General features: G+C 43.6%; 1 protein-coding gene across 2 annotated transcripts in view; it reads left to right on the top strand.

Moving 5' to 3' along the window:
* Window positions 1–22,293, top strand: part of SESN3 (sestrin 3) — a 183,512-nt gene extending 161,219 nt beyond the window's left edge. For both annotated transcript variants that reach the window (XM_040340173.1, XM_040340172.1), the window contains 4 exons: window positions 3,098–3,216; window positions 5,740–5,930; window positions 9,885–10,029; window positions 14,292–22,293. In XM_040340173.1, coding sequence (XP_040196107.1) covers window positions 3,098–3,216; window positions 5,740–5,930; window positions 9,885–10,029; window positions 14,292–14,378 — 542 coding nt within the window. In that variant the 3' untranslated portion in view covers window positions 14,379–22,293. The remainder of the gene's footprint in view (window positions 1–3,097; window positions 3,217–5,739; window positions 5,931–9,884; window positions 10,030–14,291) is intronic.
* The last annotated feature ends 5,162 nt before the right edge of the window (window positions 22,294–27,455 follow it).

The raw sequence follows: 27,455 nt of genomic DNA, 5'->3' as shown, positions 1-27,455 counted from the left end.
TATATGACCAGCAGTGTCTGCCCAGCACTAGGCTGTGCCAGACTCCATAGATAGGTTCCTGTGTGGTGAAGATAGACGCCCCAAGTGGCCAGGGTTTATTTTATGTTTGATTTTGTTTATGCTGTTTGGATGCTTGCACTTGTTTCCAGCAAGATGGAAGAATAAACCCAAATCTTTGTTTTCAACCGTCTTCGACTGCCTGTCTGTATAAATTCAGTGTGTAGTGAACCCAACCAAGGGGTCACACACCCCGCTACCGAGCTAACCCCTTACAATACTTCCATTGGTTCAAGCTGGACCAATGTAACTATGCAATAAGGATCATACCTGGATTACAGCTTTAACAAAAAAAATATGATTTTTCTGTGCTTTTAAAACTTTTTTATATTGGCAACAGGGTCTCTTTAAAGGGACTTACAGATGCAGAAGCAGCATATAATGGGACAGATTTCTAACAAAATAAAGCCTGCATGACCTTTAAAACGCCACATGAGAAAAATAAACTTATGGCTGCAGTTGTGTTACAAAGTGATCTTGGAAAGCTTAGATAGGAGAAGCGTTCTAGAACATAGGTTTGAAAATCACATTTGCCTTTAATCTTGTTTAACGTGGTGTATACTTTTTTGCACATATCTCTTCCCCTTCCCAAACGATGTTTTGATTGGTTAATGAAGCAGGATCCATGAAGCATCCCTCGTGACGGTTAGCAAATGCTCATTAACAGCTAGCAAAGCCCATATGTCGCAGCACTGTGGACAGCTTGTGAGGAGCTGTCTGAGAATCACCACCAAGGTCACATTCAGTCAGCCAGTCGGTAATTAGCTCCATGGAAGTTGGTTACGCAATGTAGCCACCTGCCTCTGCAGGAATAGAGGACACTTTCTACAGATAGAGGAACGCTATTTGCTTAGTAAAACATTGTTAGAGCTGTAGAGAATTGCTTGGCTACGGTAAACAAGGACCATGGACTAGCTACAATTACTCATAGCCTACCTAGATGCTGATCAATAAAACTGACATTTATGTACTATGTTAAAAAGGAATCGAGTCCATGAATGAGTGCAGAAGCCACATACTGATCAGCACTAAGCCAAGTAATCTTGAGAACTAAACCAAAAAACCTTGAGCACTAAACCAAGAAACCTTGAGCACTAAAGCAAGAAACCTTGAGCACTAAAGCAAGAAACCTTGAGCCCTAAAGCAAGAAACCTTGAGCCCTAAAGCAAGAAACCTTGAGCCCTAAAGCAAGAAACCTTGAGCCCCAAAGCAAAAAACCTTGAGCACTATACCAAGAAAAACTGCACCACTCCAGATGCTGATCAATAAAACTGGCATTTATGTACTATCTTAAAAAGGAATAGAGTCCATGAATGAGTGCAGAAGCCACATACTGATCAGCACTAAGCCAAGAAATCTTGAGCACTAAACCAAGTATTCTTGAGAACTAAACCAAAAAACCTTGAGCACTAAAGCAAGAAACCTTGAGCACTAAAGCAAGAAACCTTGAGCACTAAAGCAAGAAACCCTTGAGCACTAAAGCAAGAAACCCTTGAGCACTAAAGCAAGAAACCTTGAGCACTAAAGCAAGAAACCCTTGAGCACTATACCAAGAAACCTTGAGCACTATACCAAGAAAAACTGCACCACTCCAGATGCTGATCAATAAAACTGGCATTTATGTACTATCTTAAAAAGGAATCGAGTCCATGAATGAGTGCAGAAGCCACATACTGATCAGCACTAAGCCAAGAAATCTTGAGCACTAAACCAAGTATTCTTGAGAACTAAACCAAAAAACCTTGAGCACTAAAGCAAGAAACCTTGAGCACTAAAGCAAGAAACCTTGAGCACTAAAGCAAGAAACCCTTGAGCACTAAAGCAAGAAACCCTTGAGCACTAAAGCAAGAAACCTTGAGCACTAAAGCAAGAAACCCTTGAGCACTATACCAAGAAACCTTGAGCACTATACCAAGAAAAACTGCACCACTCCAGATGCTGATCAATAAAACTGACATTTATGTACTATCTTAAAAAGGAATCGAGTCCATGAATGAGTGCAGAAGCCACATACTGATCAGCACTAAGCCAAGAAATCTTGAGCACTAAACCAAGTATTCTTGAGAACTAAACCTAAAAACCTTAAGCACTAAACCAAGAAACCTTGAGCACTAAAGCAAGAAACCCTTGAGCACTAAAGCAAGAAACCTTGAGCACTAAAGCAAGAAACCTTGAGCACTAAAGCAAGAAACCTTGAGCACTAAAGCAAGAAACCTTGAGCACTATACCAAGAAACCTTGAGCACTATACCAAGAAACCTTGAGCACTATACCAAGAATAACTGCACCACTCCAGACCCTAAACGTTGTCCTCCATGGTGGTATTTTGTGCTAGCCAGGGAGCCTGTCTCCAGTACTAGTACTGTAACTGTGATGAAGATTGTACACCAAAAACTACACTCTGTAAAACCGCTTTCAGGCAAAATTGACCAGCAGTGGGTCCCTTGCCAGGAGCTGCACATCTTATACTTTTGCACCCCAGTGGACTTAGTCATAGTGGTCAGCCCATAGGAGTAAAATGTATCAGCTGTTTATAAGGGATCTTTTTTGTGTGCCAAAAGATTTACATCTCTCCCCCCTGTTCTGAGATTTACAAAGCCTTGCAAGACGGCACATCCATGTTTTTGCAGGCTGCGATTGGACAGCGACGAACGCTGTACTGAGTGGTACTCATGTTTAGGGCCCTATGCGTTCACAGACAAATACTTGAAGTTCAGGTCCTCTTAATTCTGGGCATTCATCTTCGAACACATAGAGCCCTTAAAATAAGTACTAGTCATTACAGCGTTCAGCCTCAACCTGCCAAAGACATTGACGGGGCTGCAGACAGTGGGGCTGTATGCTGTACATGTCCCACCCAGGAGAGGGATGCACAACAGCTAGAGTCCCCTATGTGCAAGGGGCCTAGGGGGTGGAAATGTGAGATACCTACCATTGCATTATGTAATTTAATTGACAGGATGTATCCTTATGAATTTTGCATATTTAGGAGAATGTGGCTATTTCATTTTTTTTTTGACTATCTACTTTTTTTTACACAGCATTTGACGATGAAGTGGTTTCAATGTCCAACGCCTCCCGCTATATTGAAGACCCTGGATTTGGATATAAAGATTTTGCAAGAAGGGGAGAGGAACATCTGCCTACATTCCGAGCACATGTATGCGTGTATAGTTTTGTATACATATTTTATATATAAATATACACACACACTATATTACCAAAAGTATTGGGACACCTGCTTTTAAACGCACATGAACTTTAATAGCTTCAACTCTTCTGGGAAGGCTGTCCACAAGGTTTAGGAGAGTGTCTATGGGAATGTTTGACCATTCTTCCAGAAGTGCATTTGTGAGATCAGGCGTGGATGTTGGACGAGAAGGCCTGGCTCGCAGCCTCCGCTCTAATTTATCCCAAAGGTGTTCTATCAGGTTGAGGTCAGGACTCTGCAAGCCAGTCAAGTTCCTCCACCCCAAATTCGCTCATCTGTGTCTTAATGGACCTTGCTTTGTGCACTGGTCCAAATCATTTGGTGGAGGGGGATTATGGTGTGGGGTTGTTTTATCAGGGGTTGGGCTTGGCCCCTTCATTCCAGTGAAGGGAACTATTAAAGGGCCAGCTTACCATGACGTTTTGGACAATTTAAATTCATGCTCCCAACTTTGTGGCAACAGTTTGGGGATGGCCTCTTCCTGTTTCAACATGACTGCGCACCAGTGTACAAATCAAGGTTCATAAAGACATGGATGAGCGAGTTTGTGGTGGAGGAACTTGACTGGCCTGCACAGAATTGGGATGGGATGAATTAGAGAGGAAACTGCGTGCCAGGCCGTATCGTCCATCATCCGTGCCTGACCTCACAAATTAATTTCTGGATATCTTTCTCTCTCTCTTTTTTTTCTCTCTCTTATATTCTTTTTCTTTCTCTCATTATCTCTCTTGAGTCTGTTGCGAAATTTCATACCTGGTGATCCTGCCACTGAAATTCCTTCCTATTAAATGCTGCCAACACTAAGGCCTCTTTCACACAGGACGGATCAGTGATGATCCGCCCCGTGAACCCCCGCTTGCTCAGCGGGGATCGCTCCGTTGATTCCCGCTGAACCGGCGGATGACAGGGCGGTCCCCGCACACTTTGCAGGGACCGCCCTGTCTTTTCTCTGCTCTTCTCTATGGGGGGATCGGATGAACACGGACCGTCTGTCCGTATTCATCCGATCCACAGACAGATTGAAAAATAGGGTTTTCCTCCGTCTGCAAAATCGGAGTATTGTGTAATCGGGTGTCAGCGGATTTTTATCTGCTGACACCTGCAATCTCATAGGGACCAATGTATGTCCCTTTTTCATCCGTACACGGATGGATGAAAAAGCGGACATACGGTCCGCCCGTGTGAAAGAGCCCTTGCAATTGCCTTGCAATTAGCCTGCTGTGCAAGCGTCTTCTGTTGGCCATTGGACTACCTATCTGACTGAACGAGTGCACATGGTAGGCTGAGAATGCAAAAAAAAATTCGCTAAATCCTAACTTTATGGAAAAATTCAATGTGCTGTGAATACCAACTTATTATGAGCTGCAGCTGAGACAAGGCAATCAATTGCCCTAGAATGAAATTAATATATACACAGCGCTGCTCACTACCCAAATCTTTCTCGTACACAAAAGCATAAATCAACAAAAGTCCATATATAACCAAGTGCATATTGAAAAAAAACAAGAAATACTTGAGAAGAAAAAAAAACTTGCTGATTGCGAGGTTGCAACTTAGCGTTGACAGCATCAAACATAAAGTGCTGCTACTGGCAGGTTCCCCCGGGTAGGAGACTACAACAGTATCACAAAAATAAATTTTCTAAAGAACATGGTATACATTGAGGTACCAAACATACTGAAAAACAACATTTTGCATTGATTGCAAGAACCATCCCTTATTATTATTATTATTATTATTATTATTATTATTATTATTATTAATAAACAGGATTTATATAGCGCCAACAGTTTGCGCAGCGCTTTTAATCGGGGAAGACAGTACAGTCACAATACAAATCAATACAGGAGGGATCAGAGGGCCCTGCTCGTTAGAGCTTACAATCTTATTGTTTATTTAAAGCGGAGCTCCGCTGAAAAACAAAATATTAAAAGTCAGCAGCTACAAATACTGCAGCTGCTGACTTTTAATATTAGGACACTTACCTGTCCTGGAGTCCAGCGCCGTCCGCAGCAGAGGACGAGCGATCGCTCGTCACTCTGCTACCCCCCCCCCGCCATCCTCGGTGAGGGAACCAGGAAGTGAAGCGCTCTGGCTTCACTCCCCAGTTTCCTATGGCGCATGCACGAGTCGCTCTACGCCTGCCGATTGGCTCCTGCTGTGTACTGGGAGCCGAGTGTTCCCAGAACACAACGGGGGGGGGGGGCAGGAGCTGACGTCATGCCCGCAGTCTGCCCAAGACTGTGTGGTCGAAAGTGGGTGCAAATACCTGTCTTTAGACAGGTATCTGCACCCCCCTCCCCCTGAAAGGTGTCAAATGTGACACCGGAGGGGGGAGGGTTCCGATCAGCGGGAGTTCCACTTTAGGGTGGAGCTCCGCTTTAAAGTACTTTTCCTTTGCAGTCTGCAACCAACCACCGTTTTCTTTAGTTGTCAGAAAAACTTATATATTTCCTTCCTTGTTTGGTGCAGGACTACTCTTGGGAAGACCATGGATTCTCGCTGGTAAACCGGCTTTATTCTGACATTGGCCACCTTCTAGATGACAAGTTCCGGATGGTCTACAATCTCACCTACAACACCATGGCCACGCACGAAGACGTCGACACCACCATGTTAAGAAGAGCCTTGTTTAACTATGTGCACTGTATGTTTGGAATCAGGTACGTATAGGAAGGTCTGCTTTGGCGTAGGGCTAAAGAAAATATTGTATGTGTTGTAAATAATGAACTTCATTAAAGCCGAACTGAAGCCACATTTTCTTTTGTTTACAATAGAGTGGGAAGGAGACAAAAATTACTGTCTGTGATTCCACTGGGGAGATTTTTCTCACTTCCTGTCCCTCTGACACCCATACAAGAAATGGGGAAAGTAGTTTTCACCATAACAGGAAACGCAACTTTCTCAGCGCAAGAGGTTCATAGAGCCACTGTCACTCACCGCTATGGAGGAGGAGGCGTGGCTTTTGCTCTGTGCCTCTCTCATGCTGCTGTGTGCGGGCTGCACATACAGTTGTATGAGGGGGTTCTGATAAGTATTGAGCCTTACCCAGAGAAAAAGCTAGGAAGCTGTAACTGCCACACTATTCTACATATTCCCCCAGGAAGGCAATGCACTTGTGACATCTGTCCTGCACCTTCCTAAGTCCCTGCAAATAAAATTCTTCCGACTGCTGGTGTAACCACTCATTTGCAGCACTAGTTGCCTCCAGAACACTCCCAAATCGTTGTCCGTTTAGGTGTTTTTTGAGATTGGGGAACAGATGATGGTCAGAAGGAGCCAGGTTGGGCGAATAGGGTGTATGAGGCATCACTTGAAAGCCTAAGGAGGTCAGTTTTTCCATTGTTTCACCTGCAGTGTGTGATAAGGCGTTGTCATGCACCTTTGGAGAGCTTTCCTCAACAGTTTTCCTTGATATTTTGCCTCAACTTTGTCAATAAAGCACAGTAATATGCTGCATTGATGGTTGAACCCTTTAGGAGGTAGTTCACCAGTAGAACTTCCTTCCTGTCCCAAAAAACTGTCGCCATTTGCTTCTGCACTGACCCTTGTACACAGAACTTATTTGACTTGGGGGAACCATTGTGCCTACATCCCTTAGACTGTTCCTGTTGTCTCAGGATCATAACCAGTGGCGGCTGGTGCTCAGAATGTTTTGGGGGGGGCGCAAACTGCAAAAAAAAAAACATCAATTGGAGCCTCACTGTGCCCATCAATTGCAGCCTCACTGTGCCCATCAATTGCAGCCTCACTGTGCCCATCAATTGCAGCCTAACTGTGCCCATCAATTGCAGCCTCACTGTGCCCATCAATTGCAGCCTAACTGTGCCCATCAATTGCAGCCTCACTGTGCCCATCAATTGCAGCCTCACTGTGCCCATCAATTGCAGCCTCACTGTGCCCATCAATTGCAGCCTCACTGTGCCCATCAATTGCAGCCTCACTGTGCCCATCAATTGCAGCCTAACTGTGCCCATCAATTGCAGCCTCACTGTGCCCATCAATTGCAGCCTCACTGTGCCCATCAATTGCAGCCTCACTGTGCCCATCAATTGCAGCCTCACTGTGCCCATCAATTGCAGCCTCACTGTGCCCATCAATTGCAGCCTCACTGTGCCCTCAAACGCAGCCACTGTGCCCTCAAACGCAGCCACTGTTCCCTCAAACGCAGCCACTGTTCCCTCAAACGCAGCCACTGTGCCCTCAAACGCAGCCACTGTGCCCTCAAACGCAGCCACTGTGCCCTCAAACGCAGCCACTGTGCCCTCAAACGCAGCCACTGTGCCCTCAAACGCAGCCACTGTGCCCTCAAACGCAGCCACTGTGCCCTCAAACGCAGCCACTGTGCCCTCAAACGCAGCCACTGTGCCCTCAAACGCAGCCACTGTGCCCTCAAACGCAGCCACTGTGCCCCATCGGTTGCCGCCAGTGTGCCCCATCGGTTGCCGCCAGTGTGCCCCATCGGTTGCCGCCAGTGTGCCCCATCGGTTGCCGCCAGTGTGCCCCATCGGTTGCCGCCAGTGTGCCCCATCGATTGCCGCCAGTGTGCCCCATCGATTGCCGCCAGTGTGCCCCATCGATTGCCGCCAGTGTGCCCCATCGATTGCCGCCAGTGTGCCCCATCGATTGCCGCCAGTGTCCGTCCCCCCCCCCCCCTGCAGGCACTTACCTGTCTCGGGTCAGTGCATTCCTCCACGCTCCCTCCGAGCATTCCATGTCTTCTCCCGTTCTCTTTTGCTATGATTGGATGCCAATCAAATCGCATGTCGCTTTAGCCAATCAAGTGACAGGTAACCAGACCAGGTGCACCCGATTGACTGAGAGGCGGGTCAGTGTTGGGGAAGCAAATTATTAGATTCCCTAACACAGCACTGTGTAAACAGTGAATGCACAGCGTTGCGCCCGCTGTTTACCAATTTGGAAGCCTTTTAGAGCCCATGGCTCTAATCAGGATGCCTATTGGAGCCGACGGCTGTAATCAGGCACTTCCAAAAACACCTCCGCCACTTTAATTCAGATGAATCTATCTATTGGAGATTGACGGGTGCAGGAGAGAGGGTTGGCGCTTCTGCGCCCGCTATGGACGCACTGCTACTGATCATAACAGTAGATCCATGTCTCATCATCAGTTACCAGTTTGTCCAGGAAATCTGATTAATTTCTTGCAACATGTTCCAAAACAGCCACTGATGTCTCCACACGTTTTGGGATCCACTTTGCTGGAAGCTTTCTCATTTTCAAGTCGTTGTAGATAATGGCACCAACACTCTCATGTGATATTCCCAGATATGTAGCAATACTTTTGGCTGATATTCGGTGGACCTCCATGATCGTGTTATGAATGGCTTTCACATTTGCAGGCTCAGAGTCAGAAACAGGCCTTCCACCGGGTTTCTCACTTTCAACACCGAAATGGGCATTTTTTAAATTGACTACCAAATGTTTAACCACCTAACCCCCGGACCATATTGCTGGTCAAAGACCAGAGCACTTTTTGCGATTCGGCACTGCGTCGCTTTAACTGACAATTGCGCGGTCGTGCGATGTGGCTCCCAAACAAAATTGGCGTCCTTTTTTCCCCACAAATAGAGCTTTCTTTTGGTGGTATTTGATCGCCTCTGCGGTTTTTATTTTTTGCGCTATAAACAAAAATAGAGCGTAAATTTTGAAAAAAATGCAATTTTTTTTTACTTTTTGCTATAATAAATATCCCCCAAAAACATATATAATAAAAAAAAAATTTCCTCAGTTTAGGCCGATACGTATTATTCTACCTATTTTTGGTAAAAAAAAAATTGCAATAAGCGTTGATCGTTTGGTTTGTGCAAAATTTATAGCGTTTACAAAATAGGGGATAGTTTTATTGCATTTTTATCAAAAAACATTTTTTACTACTAATGGCGGCGATCAGCGTTTTTTTTCGTGACTGCGACATTATGGCGGACACTTTGGACAATTTTGACACATTTTTGGGACCATTGTCATTTTCACAGCAAAAAATGCATTTAAAATGCATTCTTTATTGTGAAAATGACACTTGCCATTTGGGAGTTAACCACAGGGGGCGCTGTTGGGGTTATGTGTTCGCTGAAGTGTGTTTACAACTGTAGGGGGGTGTGGCTGTAGGATTGACGTCATCGATTGTGTCCCCCTATAAAGGGGATGACACGATCGATGCAGCCGCCACAGTGAAGAACGGGGAAGCCGTGTTTACATACAGCTCTCCCTGTTCTTCAGCTCCGGGGACCGATCGCGGGACTCCCGCGGCGATCGGGTCCCGCGGTCGCGGGAGCGCGCCCGCGACCCACGGCTGGGTACATGTACAGGACGTACCTGTACGTACATCTGCCCAGCCGTGCCATTCTGCTGTAGTACATATGCAGGAGGCGGTCCTTAAGTGGTTAAGTTACAGCTTTATCTTTTGATGAATGAGATTGTATTGTTCTATTTTTTTCCTAGCAGATCTGTGATCAATGTTGCTTCCATCTAGGAATCAGTATATAGTCAGACAAAGCCTGTGTAATGATTAATAAATCTCTCTCTGCTATGCCATGGTACCGTACGGGTGAAATAGGCTGTGTACTTAATTTCCTCTTGTCTGGCCTGATTTTCCCCAGGTACGATGACTACGATTATGGGGAAGTTAATCAATTACTTGAGAGAAGCCTCAAGGTTTACATTAAAACTCTGACCTGTTACCCCGAGCGAGCCACAAAACGCATGTATGACAGCTATTGGCGTCAGTTCAAGCACTCTGAAAAGGTGAGTAAGCCAAACGCCTAACCCCATTCCACAGCAGCACTGAATACTAATAATAATGTAAGCAGCAAAAGTCTGCATCAACGAACTGGTTTCTTTTTCTTACCCTTTCTTAACCAGAGGTCATTGAAGTCGAGATGCACAGAACAAATGTAACATTATCAGTATGCATCACCTAAACTACTATTAAACTTCTGGTTTTCACATGAAAGAGATGACCGTGGGCAATGCACTCTAGGGTCAGTTTTTTAGCTTGGAGAAGGGAGTGGGGAGGAGCAGGGGAGTGCTTTGCAGTCCTAGGGTATGTGGCTGTGTGTTTCTATTGATGTGTACAGTGTAGGGAGACATAACTCTACTCCCTGCATACAAGGGTGGCTGCAAGAGAAAGGTCAAAAACTAAAAAAGAAAATAAATGCAGCAATCACAATTAAAGTGTAACGCAAGTCAAACCCCAACTAAGCTTACAGACTAACTTCACCTTTGACATTGTTTAAAGGATGTTTTAATAAATATTCTGCTTATGTTTTTTTTATTTTAAGATGACAAAGTGACAGATTTTTTTAAAGCATTTTTTAGTTGGCCCACAGTTACACAAAAACTATTTCAACTTTTACAGATTTTTTTTTTAGCTCACTATATTGCACAATGACAGCTGAAGAAGGACCTTGTGTGATCACCGTGATTGGCTGTTATGCTGATCACTAGATTGGGACCATAGGTGTGCGCACAGGGTGTGCTGGGTGTGCTTGGGCACACCCTGATCACCCCATATGCATAGCATTATCCAGAAATGGCACCAGGTGGGTGGTTTGGGGTGCCAGTGATCAGTGTAAATGCCCTCATTATATTAAAGGCTAGGTTCAACTATAGCAGTGATGGCGAACCTTGGCACCCCAGATGTTTTGGAACTACATTTCCCATGATGCTCATGCAATCTGCAGTGTAGGTGAGCATCATGGGAAATGTAGTTCCAAAACATCTGGGGTGCCAAGGTTCGCCATCACTGAACTATAGGTACACACTTCACTTGTATTTAGAGTGTAGCATAATATGTTCCCAATCAACTGTCCCCCACCATCAGAGCTTCCTCCATGTGACAGCAGGTGGCGTTCATGTGTGATTGAGCTTTGGAGTGCACACCCTAATGCAATAGGCTGCACACACCTATGATTGGGACCATGGCAAATGTTTTTTGTTCATTAGTGTAGGCCAGCAGGTGACATTGACAGCACAGTCTCAGAACTAGGAGCGTGAACAGATGGGTGCTCCTAGTTTTAAAATGTTATGTAGCTTAAGGCCCCTTTGACACTGAAGCGCCCCTAAAGCGTTGGTCGCTTTTGCAAAGCTTTTCGAGCGCTAATGGGCGGGTTTTTGAAGGTCACGTGACCTTTTTTAAAAAAAAAAGGAAAAAAGAGCAGTTTTGCAGCACTCATTTCAATGGGCAGGGACCCTTTTGGAGTGCTATTTATAGCGCTCCAAACCCGCCCCAAAGATGCTGCTTGCAGGACTCTTTTTTTTTTTTTTTTTTGTTACTGTCCCGCAAGGGCACTGCACCAGTGTAAAAATCACCCACTGAAGTGATTGGGAGGCAGTTTTCAGGTGCTATTTGGAGCGCTCAAAATGGAAGTAAACCCTCTGGGGGAAGTTACACATACAGGTAAGCCTAGATCAGGCATGTCCAAAGTCCGGCCCGGGGGCCAATTGCGCCCCCCCTGGTGATTTAATATGGCCCCCATGGGGATTTGGATATATATATATATATATATATATATATATATATATATATATATATATATATATATATATATATATATAGCCATTGCAGCCTCACATGTGCCCTGGGGGCCACAAAAGATATATACCGTATTTATCGGAGCTGCCTCGGAGGGGACAGGACGTGCGCCGTCGGATTACATGAAGAGAATCTCCCATTTACTTGGCGGCGTCTGTAATAGGAAGTCCCGTTTCCTGGGATGCCATTGGATTACTGTTCTGTTTATCATAGGAGGTGGGACACGAGTAAACAAGAAATTCTCCCATTTGTAATCTGACGGGCACTTGTCCCTCCCCCTTCCTGTCCCCTCTGAGGCTGCAGATGGGCATCGATCAGGCTGCACTGATGGCAATGGTAAGGCTGTATTGATGGCAATGGTGAGGCTGTATTCATGGCAATGGTAAGCCTGTGTGTGTTATACGCTGATAAATACGGTATATCCAAATAACACGCCCAAGCTCACCATTAGTCCTAAGCAGCGCTCTGGATTTGTTGGGGCCACAAAAGAGATATATACAGTATATCCAAATAAAACGCCCAAGCTCATCTCTTCACCACACACAGCCACAAAGGCAAGAGAATTCTTGTTGGGCCGTGTATTAGTGCGTGCACGAACACACTTGGATCAAATTTTAATGGTTCAAAGAATGTCAGGCCAAATAGTCGGCCCTCGAGCATGTTCATTTCATCAAATGTGGCCCTCTTTGAAAAAAGTTTGGACACCCCTGGCCTAGATTAAGGCTTACCTACACGGTTTAGTAGATATTTACCAAAAAGAATGCACCGATGTCTACGGCGCATGCGCGCCGTAGACAGTGACGCAGGCACGCTGAGAATGGTGGTTTTGTGAATGGCTAATGCCGGCTTTGACGGCTCCTGCGCGCATGCCACTGTGACATAATCGCCGCTCCGGACAATTGCAGCGCCGGAGCGGCTATACCCGGAAGTTACCTATGGGAGAGATGTCTGCGCCTGGAGGGGAAGACGAGGATGGCTTCGGGGGCTTCGATCTAAGGTAAGTAATTCATAATGAGCTAGTATGCTAGTCATACTAGCTCATTATGCCTTTTATCTTGCAGGTTTTTATTAAAAAAAATGGGGGTTTACAACCTTTTAAAGACCTGAAAACTGCCTCAGTGTGAAAGGGGTATAAAGGATAAGTTCACATTTAAAAAAAAAAATTTAAATAAATACAGCGTTCCCAAAACGCCCCTGCCCATTGCAATAAATGGGCAGCACTTTTCAGGTGCTTCGGAAGCGTGGCAACATAGGAGTTTTTAACTTCTTCTTTGGGAGTAAAAGCTCCCTGCTAGCGGCCGAAAAGCGGTGGGAAAAGCGCCGCTTAAACAGCAGTAAAGTGCAACTAAAACTAGCAGCACTTTATCGCTAATGGCCAGCGCTTTCAGTGTGAAAGCAGCCTTAAAGCGGTGTTCTGCCCAAAAAAAATTAAAGACCAGTAGCTACACATACTGCAGCTGCTGGCTTTTAATAAATGGACACTTACCTGTCCTGAAGTCCAGCGATGTCGGCACCCGCAGCTGATGTTTCCATCAACTATCGGGTGCTGCTGCCGCCATTGCAGGTAAGGGTACCTGGCATTGTAGCCTTTCGGCTTCACGCCAGCAACCCTTCCGCTCCTCTCTCATACTGGCCTGGCGGCCGGGGCAGCGAGGAGGGAGCCCCACGCTGACGTCACTGGCCGCGGCTTTTACTCCCAGAAGTGGGAAAGGATACCTGTCAAAGACGGGTATCCTGTCCCCCCTCACCCCGAAAGGTGCAAATTGTGGCACCGGAGGGGGGGGGGGGCATTAGATGAGCGGAAGTTCCACTTCTGGGTGGAACTCCACTTTAATGTTCTCGCAGCACAGGGAACCCCATCTGAAAATGGTCGATTCCCTCAATGGGAATGAGTTATTTTTCATCTAAATAATGACCCTCTATCCTCAAGCCAGGGCAATGCTAGCTAGCAGCACTATACTGTCAATAAACACCTTTGGGGTGGGGATCCTACTGCTGTCAGGCGGTGAGAAGGAGGTTTACAACTGTTATGGGAACTATTTCTGATTGGGACTCTAAAAACAAAAGTTAACGCAGTGATTGCTTCCTGTGAATCTGTTCTTGCAATTGCATTATTAACTTTTGAGTCCCAATCGGAAATGGTTCCCCTCCTTCCACTGCCCTGCACATGGTGACAACCCAGCATTGATTTAGCTGTAGAAGAATTAGTGTTGTCACCCTGGCAGAGTAAGTAACCCTCACTGACAGGATCATCAGGTATTTTTTTTTTTTCAATTATTATGGGGCTAGTTCTTGTTTTTAAATGGAAACTTATAGCATGAACGTGCATCTATCTACTTTAATATATGGATTGAAGATGTGAACAGTTGTAAGAACTATTTGTGAATGGATCATACAAAAATTGGCTCTTGTGTGGCAGGTCATTGGCCGACTTTCTTGTAATTTCTCACTCATTTCTCTTCTGTGTTTCTAGGTCCACGTCAATCTGCTCCTAATGGAGGCCCGCATGCAGGCCGAACTCCTCTACGCTCTACGAGCAATCACCCGACACTTGACCTGAGGTTCGTCACATCGCCCGGGATGCGCCGGCAACATCATCATTCAGTTCAGCAGCAAGAGAGGCCCCTGTCATGTAGCATCAAACATATGCATTTCTCGTGTCAGTGCTGGCCCACTCAATGTGGCAGTAATGTGCAATCATCTGTGTTCTATTTTCTACGATGCTTTATCTTTACTAATGTTAGCAAAACGGCACTACTATAAAATATATATTTTTTCTTTTTTTCTTTTTTTTTTATTACATTTTGGCAGTAACTAATCCACACTGCTTTTCCAGAGAGCTCTTTGTTTAGACACAGGATTTATTTTGTTGGATTTTTTTTGTACATAGATATGTAAATGTAGCAATTCTGGTTTGCCTTGTTCCAGTAAAGTTTAGTGCTTTGTTTATATAAGAGAGAAAAAAAACAGAAAAAAAAAAACAGGAATATAAGCTGTTCTGTCTAACTGATACACAAAAGGGCTTATACGGTGAGGCAATGCAGAGTACTGAGAGTCTACACAGTGCAGTATCAACCAATCATAAATAGATTTCTGGGTGGATCATGGCATGGTTCGATTCCCCTACTGCTTCTTTCTTGCTGTCTTGGTTCTCCTCAATATGAAGCTACTTTGAGTGCTGGCCACCATCTTCATTCATAGGGGTATTCATTAGAGAGCACATAATACAATATTTCTATGTCGGAGCTACTTTGTGTGCTTGCCATCACATTCTCCATCTATGGGGTATCCATTAGAGGGCACATAATACAAGATGTTCATGTCCTGCCCCATTGTCGACTGGGTGAAAGAATGTAGTCCTCTTTTAAAAGGCTGTCTGATGTGGGTTGCCCAATCTCAAGTACCCCTTTGACATGGGTTTATGTATTCTCAAAAATCGTTGATATCTATAAAACAGTAAAATCATAGATGATTCATGGGACCCATTGGTTGTGATCGGAGGATTTTTTGAAATAAGTAGAAAACATTCAACAGATCCCAGCAGACGCCTTGAAGCACTTCGCAGTCACGAGTGAATAATCACAGGACCTTCATTAACTCCAATAAATACTCTGATTACTGCAAATGGTCCATCTTCTTGTTCCTTAAGTGCAGTCACATCCAGACAAGGCTGGGGGCACCATGAAGCAAACAACAAAGGGTAGTTTGAGAAAATCTCTTGAGGATGACATCCGGAAAGATAGCCACCCTTGCTTAGATTGGTTACCCGATTGCCAGCTCTTGACTGCAGCTGATGCATGGATCTGTGGTCCTTTCCTCTGCTCTATAGAAGCGTGAAGGATGTAAATACTCCCTGTGTGCCAATGAGCTCTACCTTATACCAGAGACCCTTCTTGTTGCCTCCTAGGTGTTCAGAAATCTTAAGAAGTTCTCCAAATCAATTCTTGTAATTATCAGGGCACCTACTGCCACCTTGAAAAGACCTTTGAGTTATTTGCTAAAACTCTAAGCATATATGAGTTCATGATGTAGAAATATGCCCCTCATCCCTGGAACCCACCAGTAGCACATCCTGGGGTACACAAACCAACTATTCAGGACCACATTGCAAGTGGATTCTTAGGAGGAATCTCTGGAGAACTTAGAACAGTGACAACAGTACCCTGTTGCTACACCATGCTGGTCATTGAGAGATGTCCCTAACAGGGTGTCAAGTAGCAGGGAAGAAGCAGCAGGAGATCAAACCTTAACTCCATCCACAACGGGCACATTTCTGTAAAGTTGCTCCTTCCCTCATCTGTAATGAACTGAAGGTGCTTCCTGCACTGTCTTATCGAATTAGCCCAAGAAGGCTTTTTCTGACCAATCTGCCAGAAAAATTGGTCGGAAAAGCTGAATCTGTGCCATAAGTTGAAGTTCTATATCATTATGTATTATGATAGCAGCGTCTGCGTCCATGTTACAAAGAGGTGGATTTGGACATGGACGGTGGTCGCCAGCGTGAAAAAAAATGTGAACGTTCTCTTTATACCATGGAATATTCTGCAGCATGCTACTGATGTGTAAAGCTCTGCATTTTAGTTATACTCTCTAACGGCTCTGTCCACCCAGAACATAGTCCTCAGTAATAGGAGAATACAGATGAGCTGAATTCATTGACTTATTATATCTTGGCCTTTCCAGGGGAAAAACTTCCTTTCTGGTCTTCTCTGTAATTGTGAAAGTACATAATAAATGAAAAGTGAGCTTGTCTCCTCATAGCTGACACAGGCAGACAGGTCTGTGCACAGTACAGCAGAGATCCACACTGAAAGTCATAAAGAGCCATTTGGTAATTAAGGCACCAAACCTGAAATGGTAGTTTTGGGTGGACTGACCCTTTAAAACAGAAGATTTTTATTGATTTTATTTCCGTTCATCATTCGGGCATAGCTGAGGAAGTGTGGTTTTTTTTTTTTTTTTTTTTTTTCATACTTTTTATTATGAAATACCAAAGTGTGCTCAGAAAACATAGAAACCAGTCAGAGGCACCTGGTTCAAGACCGTTCAAATAAGCATTAGTCTGCTGTTAAAGCCTGGAAGACGGTGGGATTGATTTACTAAAACTGGTGCATTGTAGCCAATCAGCTTCTAACTTCAGCTTGTTGAATTAAGCTTTGGCAAACAATCCTGGTAGCTGATTGGTTTCTATGCAGATACCAGATGTGCACGCTCCAGTTTTAGTCAAATCAACCCAAGTATTTTAAAAGGACCACTAAAACTAAAGCAAGACGTTACTTTATGTGAAGGGGTTAAAGATAACATTCGCAAATCTGTATGTTAAAGGGCCCAGTTCTACACAAAAACTTGAGATTTATGCAAGTTTGCTGTTGTCTAGGTAGTTGCGATTTAAAGTAACCCTGTCTCCAGAAAATAAAAAGCAATCCTGCAATAACAGTTATAATACTTATCTGTCCGGATGGCTGGGACTCTGATCTTCACTCTTACATGCCACTCACACTTGTCATACAACTTTGGACATCATAGTCTCATGACAAGTCCTTTCCTATGTTTTCCACTGATAACTACTTCAAAGTAGTTCATTCATTACTTTGGTCCAACTTTCATGCAACTTGAGGGCCATAGACTTCAATGTGTTCAATGTTACCCTCAAAAGCTGCATCAAAGTCGTACCTGAATGTTTGTTTTACATTCAACAGTGGTTCTGGCTTTGCAGAGGGACAATAAGTCACATCCAAGTTGCACTCCCAAGTCGTGCAACTTCGGAGTAGTACAAGTGTGAATGGAGGCTTATAAAGAGTTCTGCCAGCTGAAAAAAACTTTCAGAATCCAACACGGTTCTGGAAATGTTAAGTGCCTGCATCAGTCAACTTCTATGTCACTATAGCTGTGCGTAGTCACAGTAGCTATAAAGCGGATAGCGTGTGGAATCACAGCCCGTGAGGGGGGCTGCAGGTATCTGAAACACCCCAGAAGTGTGTTGGATCTGAATATTTTTCAGCCGGTATGAGTCAAGAGAGTGAAGACCAGAGTCACCGTCCTTGAGATTGGTAATATAGCTCTTCTTTTGCCGAGTGACTTATTAAAAAAAAAAAATTCTGGATAGAATTATTTTTAGGCTAGAAGAGTTCTTGAAGGTTACTGGACAAGGATGTCGGATGGTTACGGGGAAATATCACTTGTTTTTAAACCAACTTCAATTTCCGTATATTCAGATTTGATGGCCTATGAATTTTATCTGGTGCTCTTCTACATAGAACAACTGCTTGCTTGCGTTTACTGGCTCCCAGCATTGAATACCTTTATAATGTGTCATGTTGGTGGCCTTTAAAGGCTACTCTTAAAATATAAGCTACTTGATGGAGCTTCCAATCTATTGTATAGAATCAAACAGAGTTTCAATATATTATTCATCTTTGAAAGATGTACTAATAACGTTCCTTCATGTTGTTGTTAGAAACAACAACCATGCCTTGTTCCTTGGGGAATGTTTCCACTGCTCACTGGATTTCCTGTCTAGAATATCTTAGTTTCTGTAAATGAAACGTTTGCCGTTTTAAACTCTGAACTGCATCGAACATGTCCACACCTCCCAAACAATGGTGGGAGGACCCTGATTATCAATCTACTTGGAGAAGGTGGAGTTTGGTGACACTGCTGTGGATTTGTCCAAATAAAGTGAATTGGGTTGTGGTTTTAGAGCAGATTAGCCTAGGCTGAATTGTCCTGACGATGTAAAAACGTTGGGAGTGTGATTATTATTTCTATTGTTGCCAGTTGCCTTTTCAGCTTTTGGTTGTCTGATGATCAAAATGTTTTTCTCAAATAATTTCACAATAAAAGTCGGCTCCACCAAAAAAAGATATTTCGGACTTTATATAGCAAGGAAACATTACAGTAGTTTGGGTCTATGCCCGCTTTCCTTACTATAACTGTGAAGGTCCCACTGTCCTGTACCCACAACCATTTGTTTATTATGCATTGTAAGCCTCATTTGGCTTTATACTGGGCAGAACTTGAAAATCTGGTAAAAATCCAAGGAAGATAGCAAGCAACTCACATTGCCTGCAACCATGCAAAACTAAAATCTCAATTTTGGGTGGAGTTGCCCTTTAACCCTCAAGTTTATATTTTTGCATTCGTTAAAACAAAGCCTTTTATAAGGGTTGAATAAGCAAGAAAAATGGTGATGTATTTTTTTTTTTTTTGGAATGTGAATTGAGGAAGTGGTGACGTCTCTGAAGCACTTTTTAATTGATAGCTGCCTTTTTGTGAATGTCTGGTCACCTGGCGAAATCGGTCAGCTGATCTTAAAGAGCACAATTTGCCATTTTGTACGCTGAGGCAGTAATTTGTCCATCAGTGTTTTATAATCCGTGCCATCATAGAGGCATGGTCTAGTTTGTTTCTCAGTGGTAAAAGTAGCCTTGTGACCACTTACCATTTGTGATAGGCTAGTTACTGTTTTCGGTCAACAGCATGGCTTCCTCCACTATGTCCAGGTGTAGCACAATTATCTCTGACAAAGCAACTGTCAGGCGAAGTGACAAGGATGTGCCTGTTTTGACTTGACTAGTGGCTATATCCCTCATACCAAGAGCAATAAGATTAGAGTTATGATTGGTTATAAGTTTTTTTGTGTATTTGTATGGGATCATGTGTTTGGATTGTGCTGTTTATAAAGGGGTAGGCTATTGAGAGCTGACGTTTCAGTTGTCCACTGGCTTCTCATTGTTGGTAGGACTTTAGTATGTGAAGGAGCAGTCTGTACAGCAAGCACTTACAAAATATTTGCAAAGATTTTAAAAAGCTCCCATCTTTGGGGAATCTTTGAAATAAAACTTCAGTTCCAGTATTGAGATGTTAAACACAAATCTGCTTGAAGCTTGGTAAGGGGCCCACTTACAAACTGCTCTTATACAAGCTGACGCCTGTATGTACAAGGCCTTAGGAAGTCAGGAGATCTCCTTGTCTGCTTTCCCAATTCCTATACCCCCTCCCCTGCACCGATAGACTCCCTTGTGGGTGGGAACTTGGGTGTTAGCTAGGGTCTTCAATCCACTAACTAACCTTCTATTGTGCCCTGGCTATGCCAAGTCCATCGGAAACTCAGGTTCTTAATGGGCTGATCCTTTCAATCTATACTAATGGCAGTTGTCATTTGGAACTTAGTGGATTGCATTCAGCATGCTTGGACTACTTAATACTCACCAAGGCTACAGGAAACGCAATTACATGTTTGCTTAGTTAATCATGACCAATCTCAGCTGAGGTTGACCATAAACATGGGCTTGCCATTGAAACAGAGCAACACCAAAACGGCATTCAATATATCGAGAGGTTGTCTTTTTGGGACAGTTATAACTACTGCAGCAGCCAAATAAATAATCAAATAGATTGCTAGCTAAATAATTCTACAACTAAATAGCTCTTGACAAATGAGATAGCTCTCATTTCTCCTCTAGACTGTTTTTCTGTATAAATCTTCATAGACCAGGGGTCTCACTCCCTCTACTACACTTTTTTTTTCAACTTTATTCACCTATGTGCTGATTTATAAAAGCCAATGTTCATCAAGTCCTACTTGGTGTCAGTTTATATCAAATACCCCTCAAAGTATTTAAAGGTATATGCCTATACCACCTGATTGCATTTTTATTTATTTTTTTCAATTCATTCCTTGGGGCTTAAAGTGATTTGTGCCATTCCTCCTGGTATTCCATCTTGCAGTATCTCCTGTAAGCTTTTTATTCCTCCCTCTCTTATGTCACACCTTTCTAGCAATCTTTATATAGCAACTGTGCAAACGCTGTGTAAAAATTCACTCACTTTCACTTTAATGATCCGTAGAGTTTTATTTTCCAATTGGCTGGAATTTATAAAAATAAGTAATTCAAGCCAATCAGTAAAGAGGAATGCCATTGTATCCTAATGCTTTGTAGAAGGCAACTTTACCTCCCAGTTTGAGTTTTCACAGCTGCTATCTAGGAATTGCTAGAGAGCTTTAAATGAGAGAACGAACAAAAAGAGCTTACGATAGTTTCTATACACAAGTACTATAAGATTAGATAGCATGATGGATGTAAAAATAAATACTTTCACAGATCTATCTTATCCAATAAATGTCTTGGATGTCTTATCTTATCTTATATTGGATGTCTTATCCAATAAAATGATAAAGTCCACAGGCAAAAGTACCCCTTAATATACATGTGATACTGATTCAGAAACACTGCTTTTCTGCATTCTACATAATACAAAGTAGAATAGTAAAAAATTTGTAAGGTTCATAATGACTCTTGACAGTTGGCTGGAGCTGACGCTTTAATTGTTGAGATGTCACCTCAAGGTTGTAAGAATGCTTGATCTCAGTCCCTGCCTACCCACCTGAAATACAAGTGTTTTGTGGACTGACCCTTAAATAAGAATTGGATATAACAAAGTTAACGAATAAACTATAACTACCACCATATATGTAAACCTGTATGTATCACTACCTGTTCTTATATCAAGAATCTGTCACAATGCTATATGCCTTACATACACTATATGGCCAAAAGCTTGTAGAAAACTGACAATCACATTTAATTGAGCTTGTTGGACATCCCATTCCAAAATAGTAGTTGCCATTATGAAGTTGCCCCTATTAGTTTGCAACTACAATAGACTCCATTCCTCTGGAAAGGCCTTCTACAAGATTTTAAAGTAATTTGTACGGTCAGATACTGATGCTGGATAAGAAGACTTGACTCTAGCATTCCAATTCATCCAGAGGGTATTCAGTGAGTGAGGTTGAGGTCAGGTCACTCCATTTCCTCCACACAAAAATCATCAAACCATGTCTTCATGGAGTTGGCTTTGTTCACAGGGGAACAGTCTTATTGAAACAGAAAATGGCCTTCCCCAAACTATTGCTACAAGGTTGAAAGCACACAATTATCTCAAATATCTTTGTATGTTTGTAGTATTTACATTATTGAAAACACCTCAACTCAAAAATTTGGAGGGGTGTCCACATAGTAGCTAAAGTCTCCACAAACATTGGCCATATAATGTAGGTTTTGTGACCGTCGTCCTTCGTACATTTGGACTCCAGGTGCCTCCTGTGTTTTCAAAGTATTACATATCCTCCCAGCAAAAAGTTTCAAACCCATCTCCGGCTGGCTGTAGGGTGCCAAGCCACATCATATGCAGCTCCCTTGGTCAGTGAAAGGGTTGGGTTGAAAAACGCTGACCAAAAGTGACTATTTGCACATCGTTTCCTGCACCCTTTCCTCTTCCTATTCAGAGAGCAGGGTGTCTTTTGTACTTGACCTAATTGTATTTTTTTTTTCTTTCAAATGTTTGAAATGTTTACTTCAAATTCATTTTACCTTCATTCATCAGTGTACTAATGATGGCACCAAGCTGTGATATTTTGTATGCAATGTTGTAAGTGAACAAAGGTAAAGTGCAATATATCATTGAAATAGCCACCGTAGAATCTGAAGTGTCCTTTGTAATCTTTTATTGATCTTGAACCTGGTGGCAAGAAATCTTTTTCTTTGTTCTGACGAGAAATTTTCATTGTTGTTTTTTTTTTTTGTTTTGTTTTTAATTTCAGCAAATAAAAAAAGGAGGTTGGTTAGTTCAAAGCAATAGTGAGTGGAATTTGCTTCTAGCATGAACAATCCCGATTTTTTTTTTTTAAAGGTCATGAAACCCTTGACAGGTTACCCACCTCACTTTCTATGCCAATGGTGGGCTTGGGTCTAAAGGTCTGGCTGGAGTCTAAGATGGATATTTTCTATCTGTGGTAAAAATTGGCATGCTGCATCTCGTGCCTGGCTGATATTGGTATACATTTTGTTAGCGAATATGCTTATTATAGTGATGGTATTTCATGCCCTAGAACAGGGTTCCTCCAGAGGTTGATAGCGGTTCTTTGAGCAATGTCTGCCTCTCAGATAAGTTCCCACTGACACCATTGATCGTTTTAGCTAATTGTAAGGGGGTAATTCTTCTTAATCACCACAAGTGTAAGGAGCATTCTTCCTATACTAATGTATCATGGGTTATAGATATCAGTAAGTAATTTTTAGCAGGGGTTCCCTGAAGGGTTCCTCTATGTTTAATAGGTTGAAAAAGGCTGCCCTAGAGAGCATCAAGACTGTATGTGTGGTCCGTCTCCTCTCTTAACAGTCTGAAGAGCATCCCAAGCCTTTAGCATTTTGGTGGCTTTCATGCAGCCCTTAAAGTTGCTTTAGCTCAACCATGTCAACTTACAAAACACATCAAGATGGTAGTGTCCTGCAAATGAAGACATTTTATAATTCCCTCCCTGACAGCTCATGTCCCCTAGCTTCCCACCATCGTAATGCTGCAGCTTCTGTCAATCCCTTTGGCATTTACCAATTCCAGTAGTGTCAGATGCCTGTGTCCACCACCATGCGCAATGGTTTCATCCTCTGACCCCTACATCACTACAGGATTCAGGAGTGGCCTTGGGATTGATGGAAGGAACAGGGACCACAAACTGACAAGATTGATGAAGGGTGCAGAGCTGGAACAGTGGGGAGATAGAAGTCATAGGCTACTGGAGAGGTGAGTATAAGGGCTCTTATTTTACAGAATTCCTTTATCTTGGTCACTATAATACAGAGATTTGTGGAACTGCTAGTTGTAGCTTTAAACTTGCATTAAGCAGGCGTTTAGAAAATAAAGCTTACAAAATGCTTGCTTAAAGCTACAGTCAGTGCTCCCATATAAACTCATTATTACTGGAACCGGAGATTGTTGTAATCGTTTTTAGAAAGCAGCTCAGCTCTTTATAAATGCTTTTCATATGTTTTATAAATGAGTGTTGACTGTGAAATTTTTCAGGCAACAGTTAACCAGTTGGGATTTAAAATTTTTTATTGTGTATAGGCATTTCTACTTGGAGCCTCTCTTACTGAAAAAAAAACCTGTAGTAAGTAACATACCAATTAAAAAAATTCCAATGTTTCTAAAATTTTACATTTAGTTTGTACTTTGCATTTTACAAATTGTACATGTAACATTTTTTGTTTTGGGGGTTTAATACTGCTTTTCCTAGCCGCAAAACTGGCAATGTGAGAATGGCAGGTTGAGAACTGACTGCTGCACTGAATCCCTATTGCCACATTAGAGTTGGAAGCCAGGAAAACATCTAAATACCAAAAATAAAATGCATACAGGCATACCCCACTTTTAAGTACACATTGGGGTTTATTTACTAAAGCTGGAAAGTGAAAAATCAGGCTCACTTCTGCATAAAAACCAATGAGCTTCCAGGTTTTTTAACCAAAGCTTAATAGAACAAGCTGGGGTTAGAAGCTCATTGGTTTCTATGCAAAAGTGGGCCTGATTTAGCACTTTCCAGCTTTAGTAAATAAACCCCATTGTGTACTTAAAAGTGGGGTATGCCTGTATAGTGCAGCTGTTTACTTGTCAAAGGATTGGAATTTCTGTCCATCCAGTCCTGACATTTAGAAAGCCCCCTCTGTATTTTCTTATGTGGAAGATGAGCTGTTAGTGCCCACATAGCTGTCTGGAATTTGAAATCCCCCCCACACGTATCTCCCTCTTTCTGCAATGCTGCTGGGATTAATCAGAGCCACGCTTTGTGCTGGCACTGACCAATCAGAATCACTCTGATCTGTCCTGGAATCCCAGCAGAGAGAAGATGAAGAGCGTGGATTTGAAAGCTTCACGAGCACTGGTAGCTCATTAACCCCGGAGGTAAGTACAGAGTGGCCCAGGTGGGCAAGGAGGGTTTAGGATGTTAGTTCTTTCATATTTTCTGAAGATTTTAAAAGACACTTTTTTCGGTCGCTTTCCCAGCCTGTGCCTGAATAGTGAAAGGAAAAGCAGCATGCTGATGAGCTCGTTGTGCTTTAGAGTTTTTCAGTGCAGCCCATAGAGTTCATTAAATGTTATGAAACCGCACAGGCACCATGTTTGAGATGGCAGATGGCTGCTTGAGAACAGAAGACCATGCAATGAATAAGAGCAACTCTAGGAAATATCAAAAAGTCTACTCTGTTTCTCCTAATTTAAGTTATATGTGACCCAATCGAGACAGATTTTAAAAAGCTCCCACAAGTGGTACTCGGCATAGATCGTTTTTTTTTTTTTTTCCCATGCAATGTCTAATTTTCTTAGTGTGTTGAGATGTGAATTCCCAGCCCGTTCACATTACTTAGCGGTCAGTTTTCCCCAAGCACCAGACTACTGACCTGCCAAGACAATGCAGCATGTATAGGACAGTGACTTTTCAGCCAAGCTACTTCTGTCATTATTGGAGATTAAGATTAAGTAATTCACAAGAGGATGCATGATATCTGTCCGGTGGTCCCTCTAGTGAATTACTAGCTATTCCTTTAATAAATTGCTAGGTAGATGGAGGAGTCCCTAGAGGCAGAGGATTCATGGGGGGATCAAACACCAATCAATATTATTTCATTTGGATTGAGTTTCTGTTTAAGGTCCTCCAAATTTTCACAAGGAAATATTAATAAAATTTAGGTAGACCAAAACCTAGTTTTTACATGTAGGAGAAATTTGCCAATGCAGGAGATGATGCCAGTGTCTTTAGAATGGACATCCTTAGACCCCCCCCCCCCACACCATATACTAAACTTACCTGTGTCCTATTGCAGCAACTCGTTTCTTTGCAGCTAGCACTGGGTTCAAATGTGCCAGCGACCTATGAGAGGGGTGTAGCCATTCCTCCAGCCATGTGATAGTGATTGACTGCTAAGCCTAGGCACCATCACAGGGGAGTAGGTCACATGCTCCTTCATAGCCAAAAGTGGCAGGTACTCTTGCTAGGTATAGAGGAGCTTTGAGGGAGCACAGATAATGTGAATATAGGAGGGCAGACGATGCCCTTTCCAGGAGCACCATCCCTTGCCCCTACACGAGCAACGTGGCATTGCCTCTCTTACCGCTCATGTGACGAATATGTGCAATGGCAAAGATGGTGGGTGTGACGGTATCGGTATGATATCCCCGTCAAAGATTCCCTTCTTCCATAAGAACATCACCCAATATTCCACTAGGAGGAATATTCCTGAGATCGCCCATTAAGCCACACATTAGTCCAGGCTTACTGCTAGAACAAGACAGACTTTAATGTTATATCACACAGCTTATATGTCATTTCCAAAACTGTTACAATGACAAATCTCCGCCCCCTCACACTGGGGCTTCCATACAGATGATTAGGCAGACACGACGGAGCCGATGCTAAAAACACATTTTCTTTAGACAATGACATCAAGGACGCTGATTACTAGTTGTACTAACTACATTAACTAGACCGCTCGACCCCGCATATAGAGAGATAATTACCACACTGGAGCAATCAGAATAATTAACACAAGCCACTTAAACACAGATCTCCTTCACACAACACAATAGATCAATTAACCTTTAGAAATAGTGAGGGGACATTAGCACGTCAATAACCTGGTAGCCGAGGACAGAATCACACAGGGCAAGCAGGGAGAATTAGACTGAGACATATAGGCAAATGCATCACAATGGCCCCCCTTTTTCTCCCTGCTACGGCAAACCCGGTTGGACCTTCCCTGGTCCAGTAGGGTTGACGGGTTTAGAGCTTTTAGTCCGAGGTTAACTCCGTTTGGCGTGACTGACCTCCCTTGGCAACTGCTTCAGACCCAGGTATGCCACCGGGTCGTCAGATCACACGCCGGTCAGTCCCTAAGTCTTTGTGCGATCTGCAAAGTCACCAGAAGTCAGTGTGAAGACGGCGAATGGGTCTGTGCGCCGCCATCTAGGTGTCCCGCTATGGGAGGGGCAGGTTATGGCTCTGAAGTGACAGTCACAGGAGATTCATAAAAAGAAAAAGTTATATTTGTTGAAATGCTGTAGCACCGGTGCTCAGAGTTCGGGGGGGGGAATCAGGGCCCCATAGGGTCAGCCACCCTCTGCTCCCTCCGCAGCCGCCAGTTCTCCTCTTTGAGCTTCTCCAGCTCCATCTCCAGTTCATGGAGCCTGGGGGGGTCAGCCTGCTGTGACCTCAGGTGGTTCTCCTCCTCCATGCGGCTTATGCACTCCTCCAGCTCTATGTACTCACGGATCAGCTCCTGCTTGCTCATGTCCTGCAGGCTCTCCACGTGGTCCTTCATCATCAGGAACTGGGTGGTGGTGTAAGGGGCCACCGGTGGGCCCTTGGCGAACATCTCGGCCCGCATCTGGGACGCCCGCTGCGACTCCCTCTCCTCCAGTCGCTTCTTCTCCCAGGTCAGCTTGTTATACGGCTTCCAGGACCTCTTCTTCTTGGGGGCTAGCCGGCGGTGCCTCTTTCTGCCCAGCTCCCTCCAAGGCCCCTCCGGCTTATGGCTGTCGCCCATGACCAGCTGACAATGGTGTTCCCTGTTGTCCGTAATACCAGATTGTACCGTGAGGACTTCGTAAATAGTGTCCAATGGTTCTTCCAGACCCAGCTCCTGGGGATCCCAAGCCGAGTCTACACAATGGGCTGCTGCTGGTGGGCGGTACCCAGGTTGAGACCAATTTGACCTGGTGTTGTCGTTCATGGGGCAATTCTGCTTGAAGTGACCCAGCTGTTTGCACCGGAAGCAGCGTTGTTCGTTGTCCTCTTGGCGTG

Source organism: Rana temporaria, chromosome 2 (assembly GCF_905171775.1).
Source record: "Rana temporaria chromosome 2, aRanTem1.1, whole genome shotgun sequence".
Taxonomy (NCBI): Eukaryota; Metazoa; Chordata; class Amphibia; order Anura; family Ranidae; genus Rana; species Rana temporaria.
This window is presented reverse-complemented; position numbering and strand designations above follow the sequence as displayed.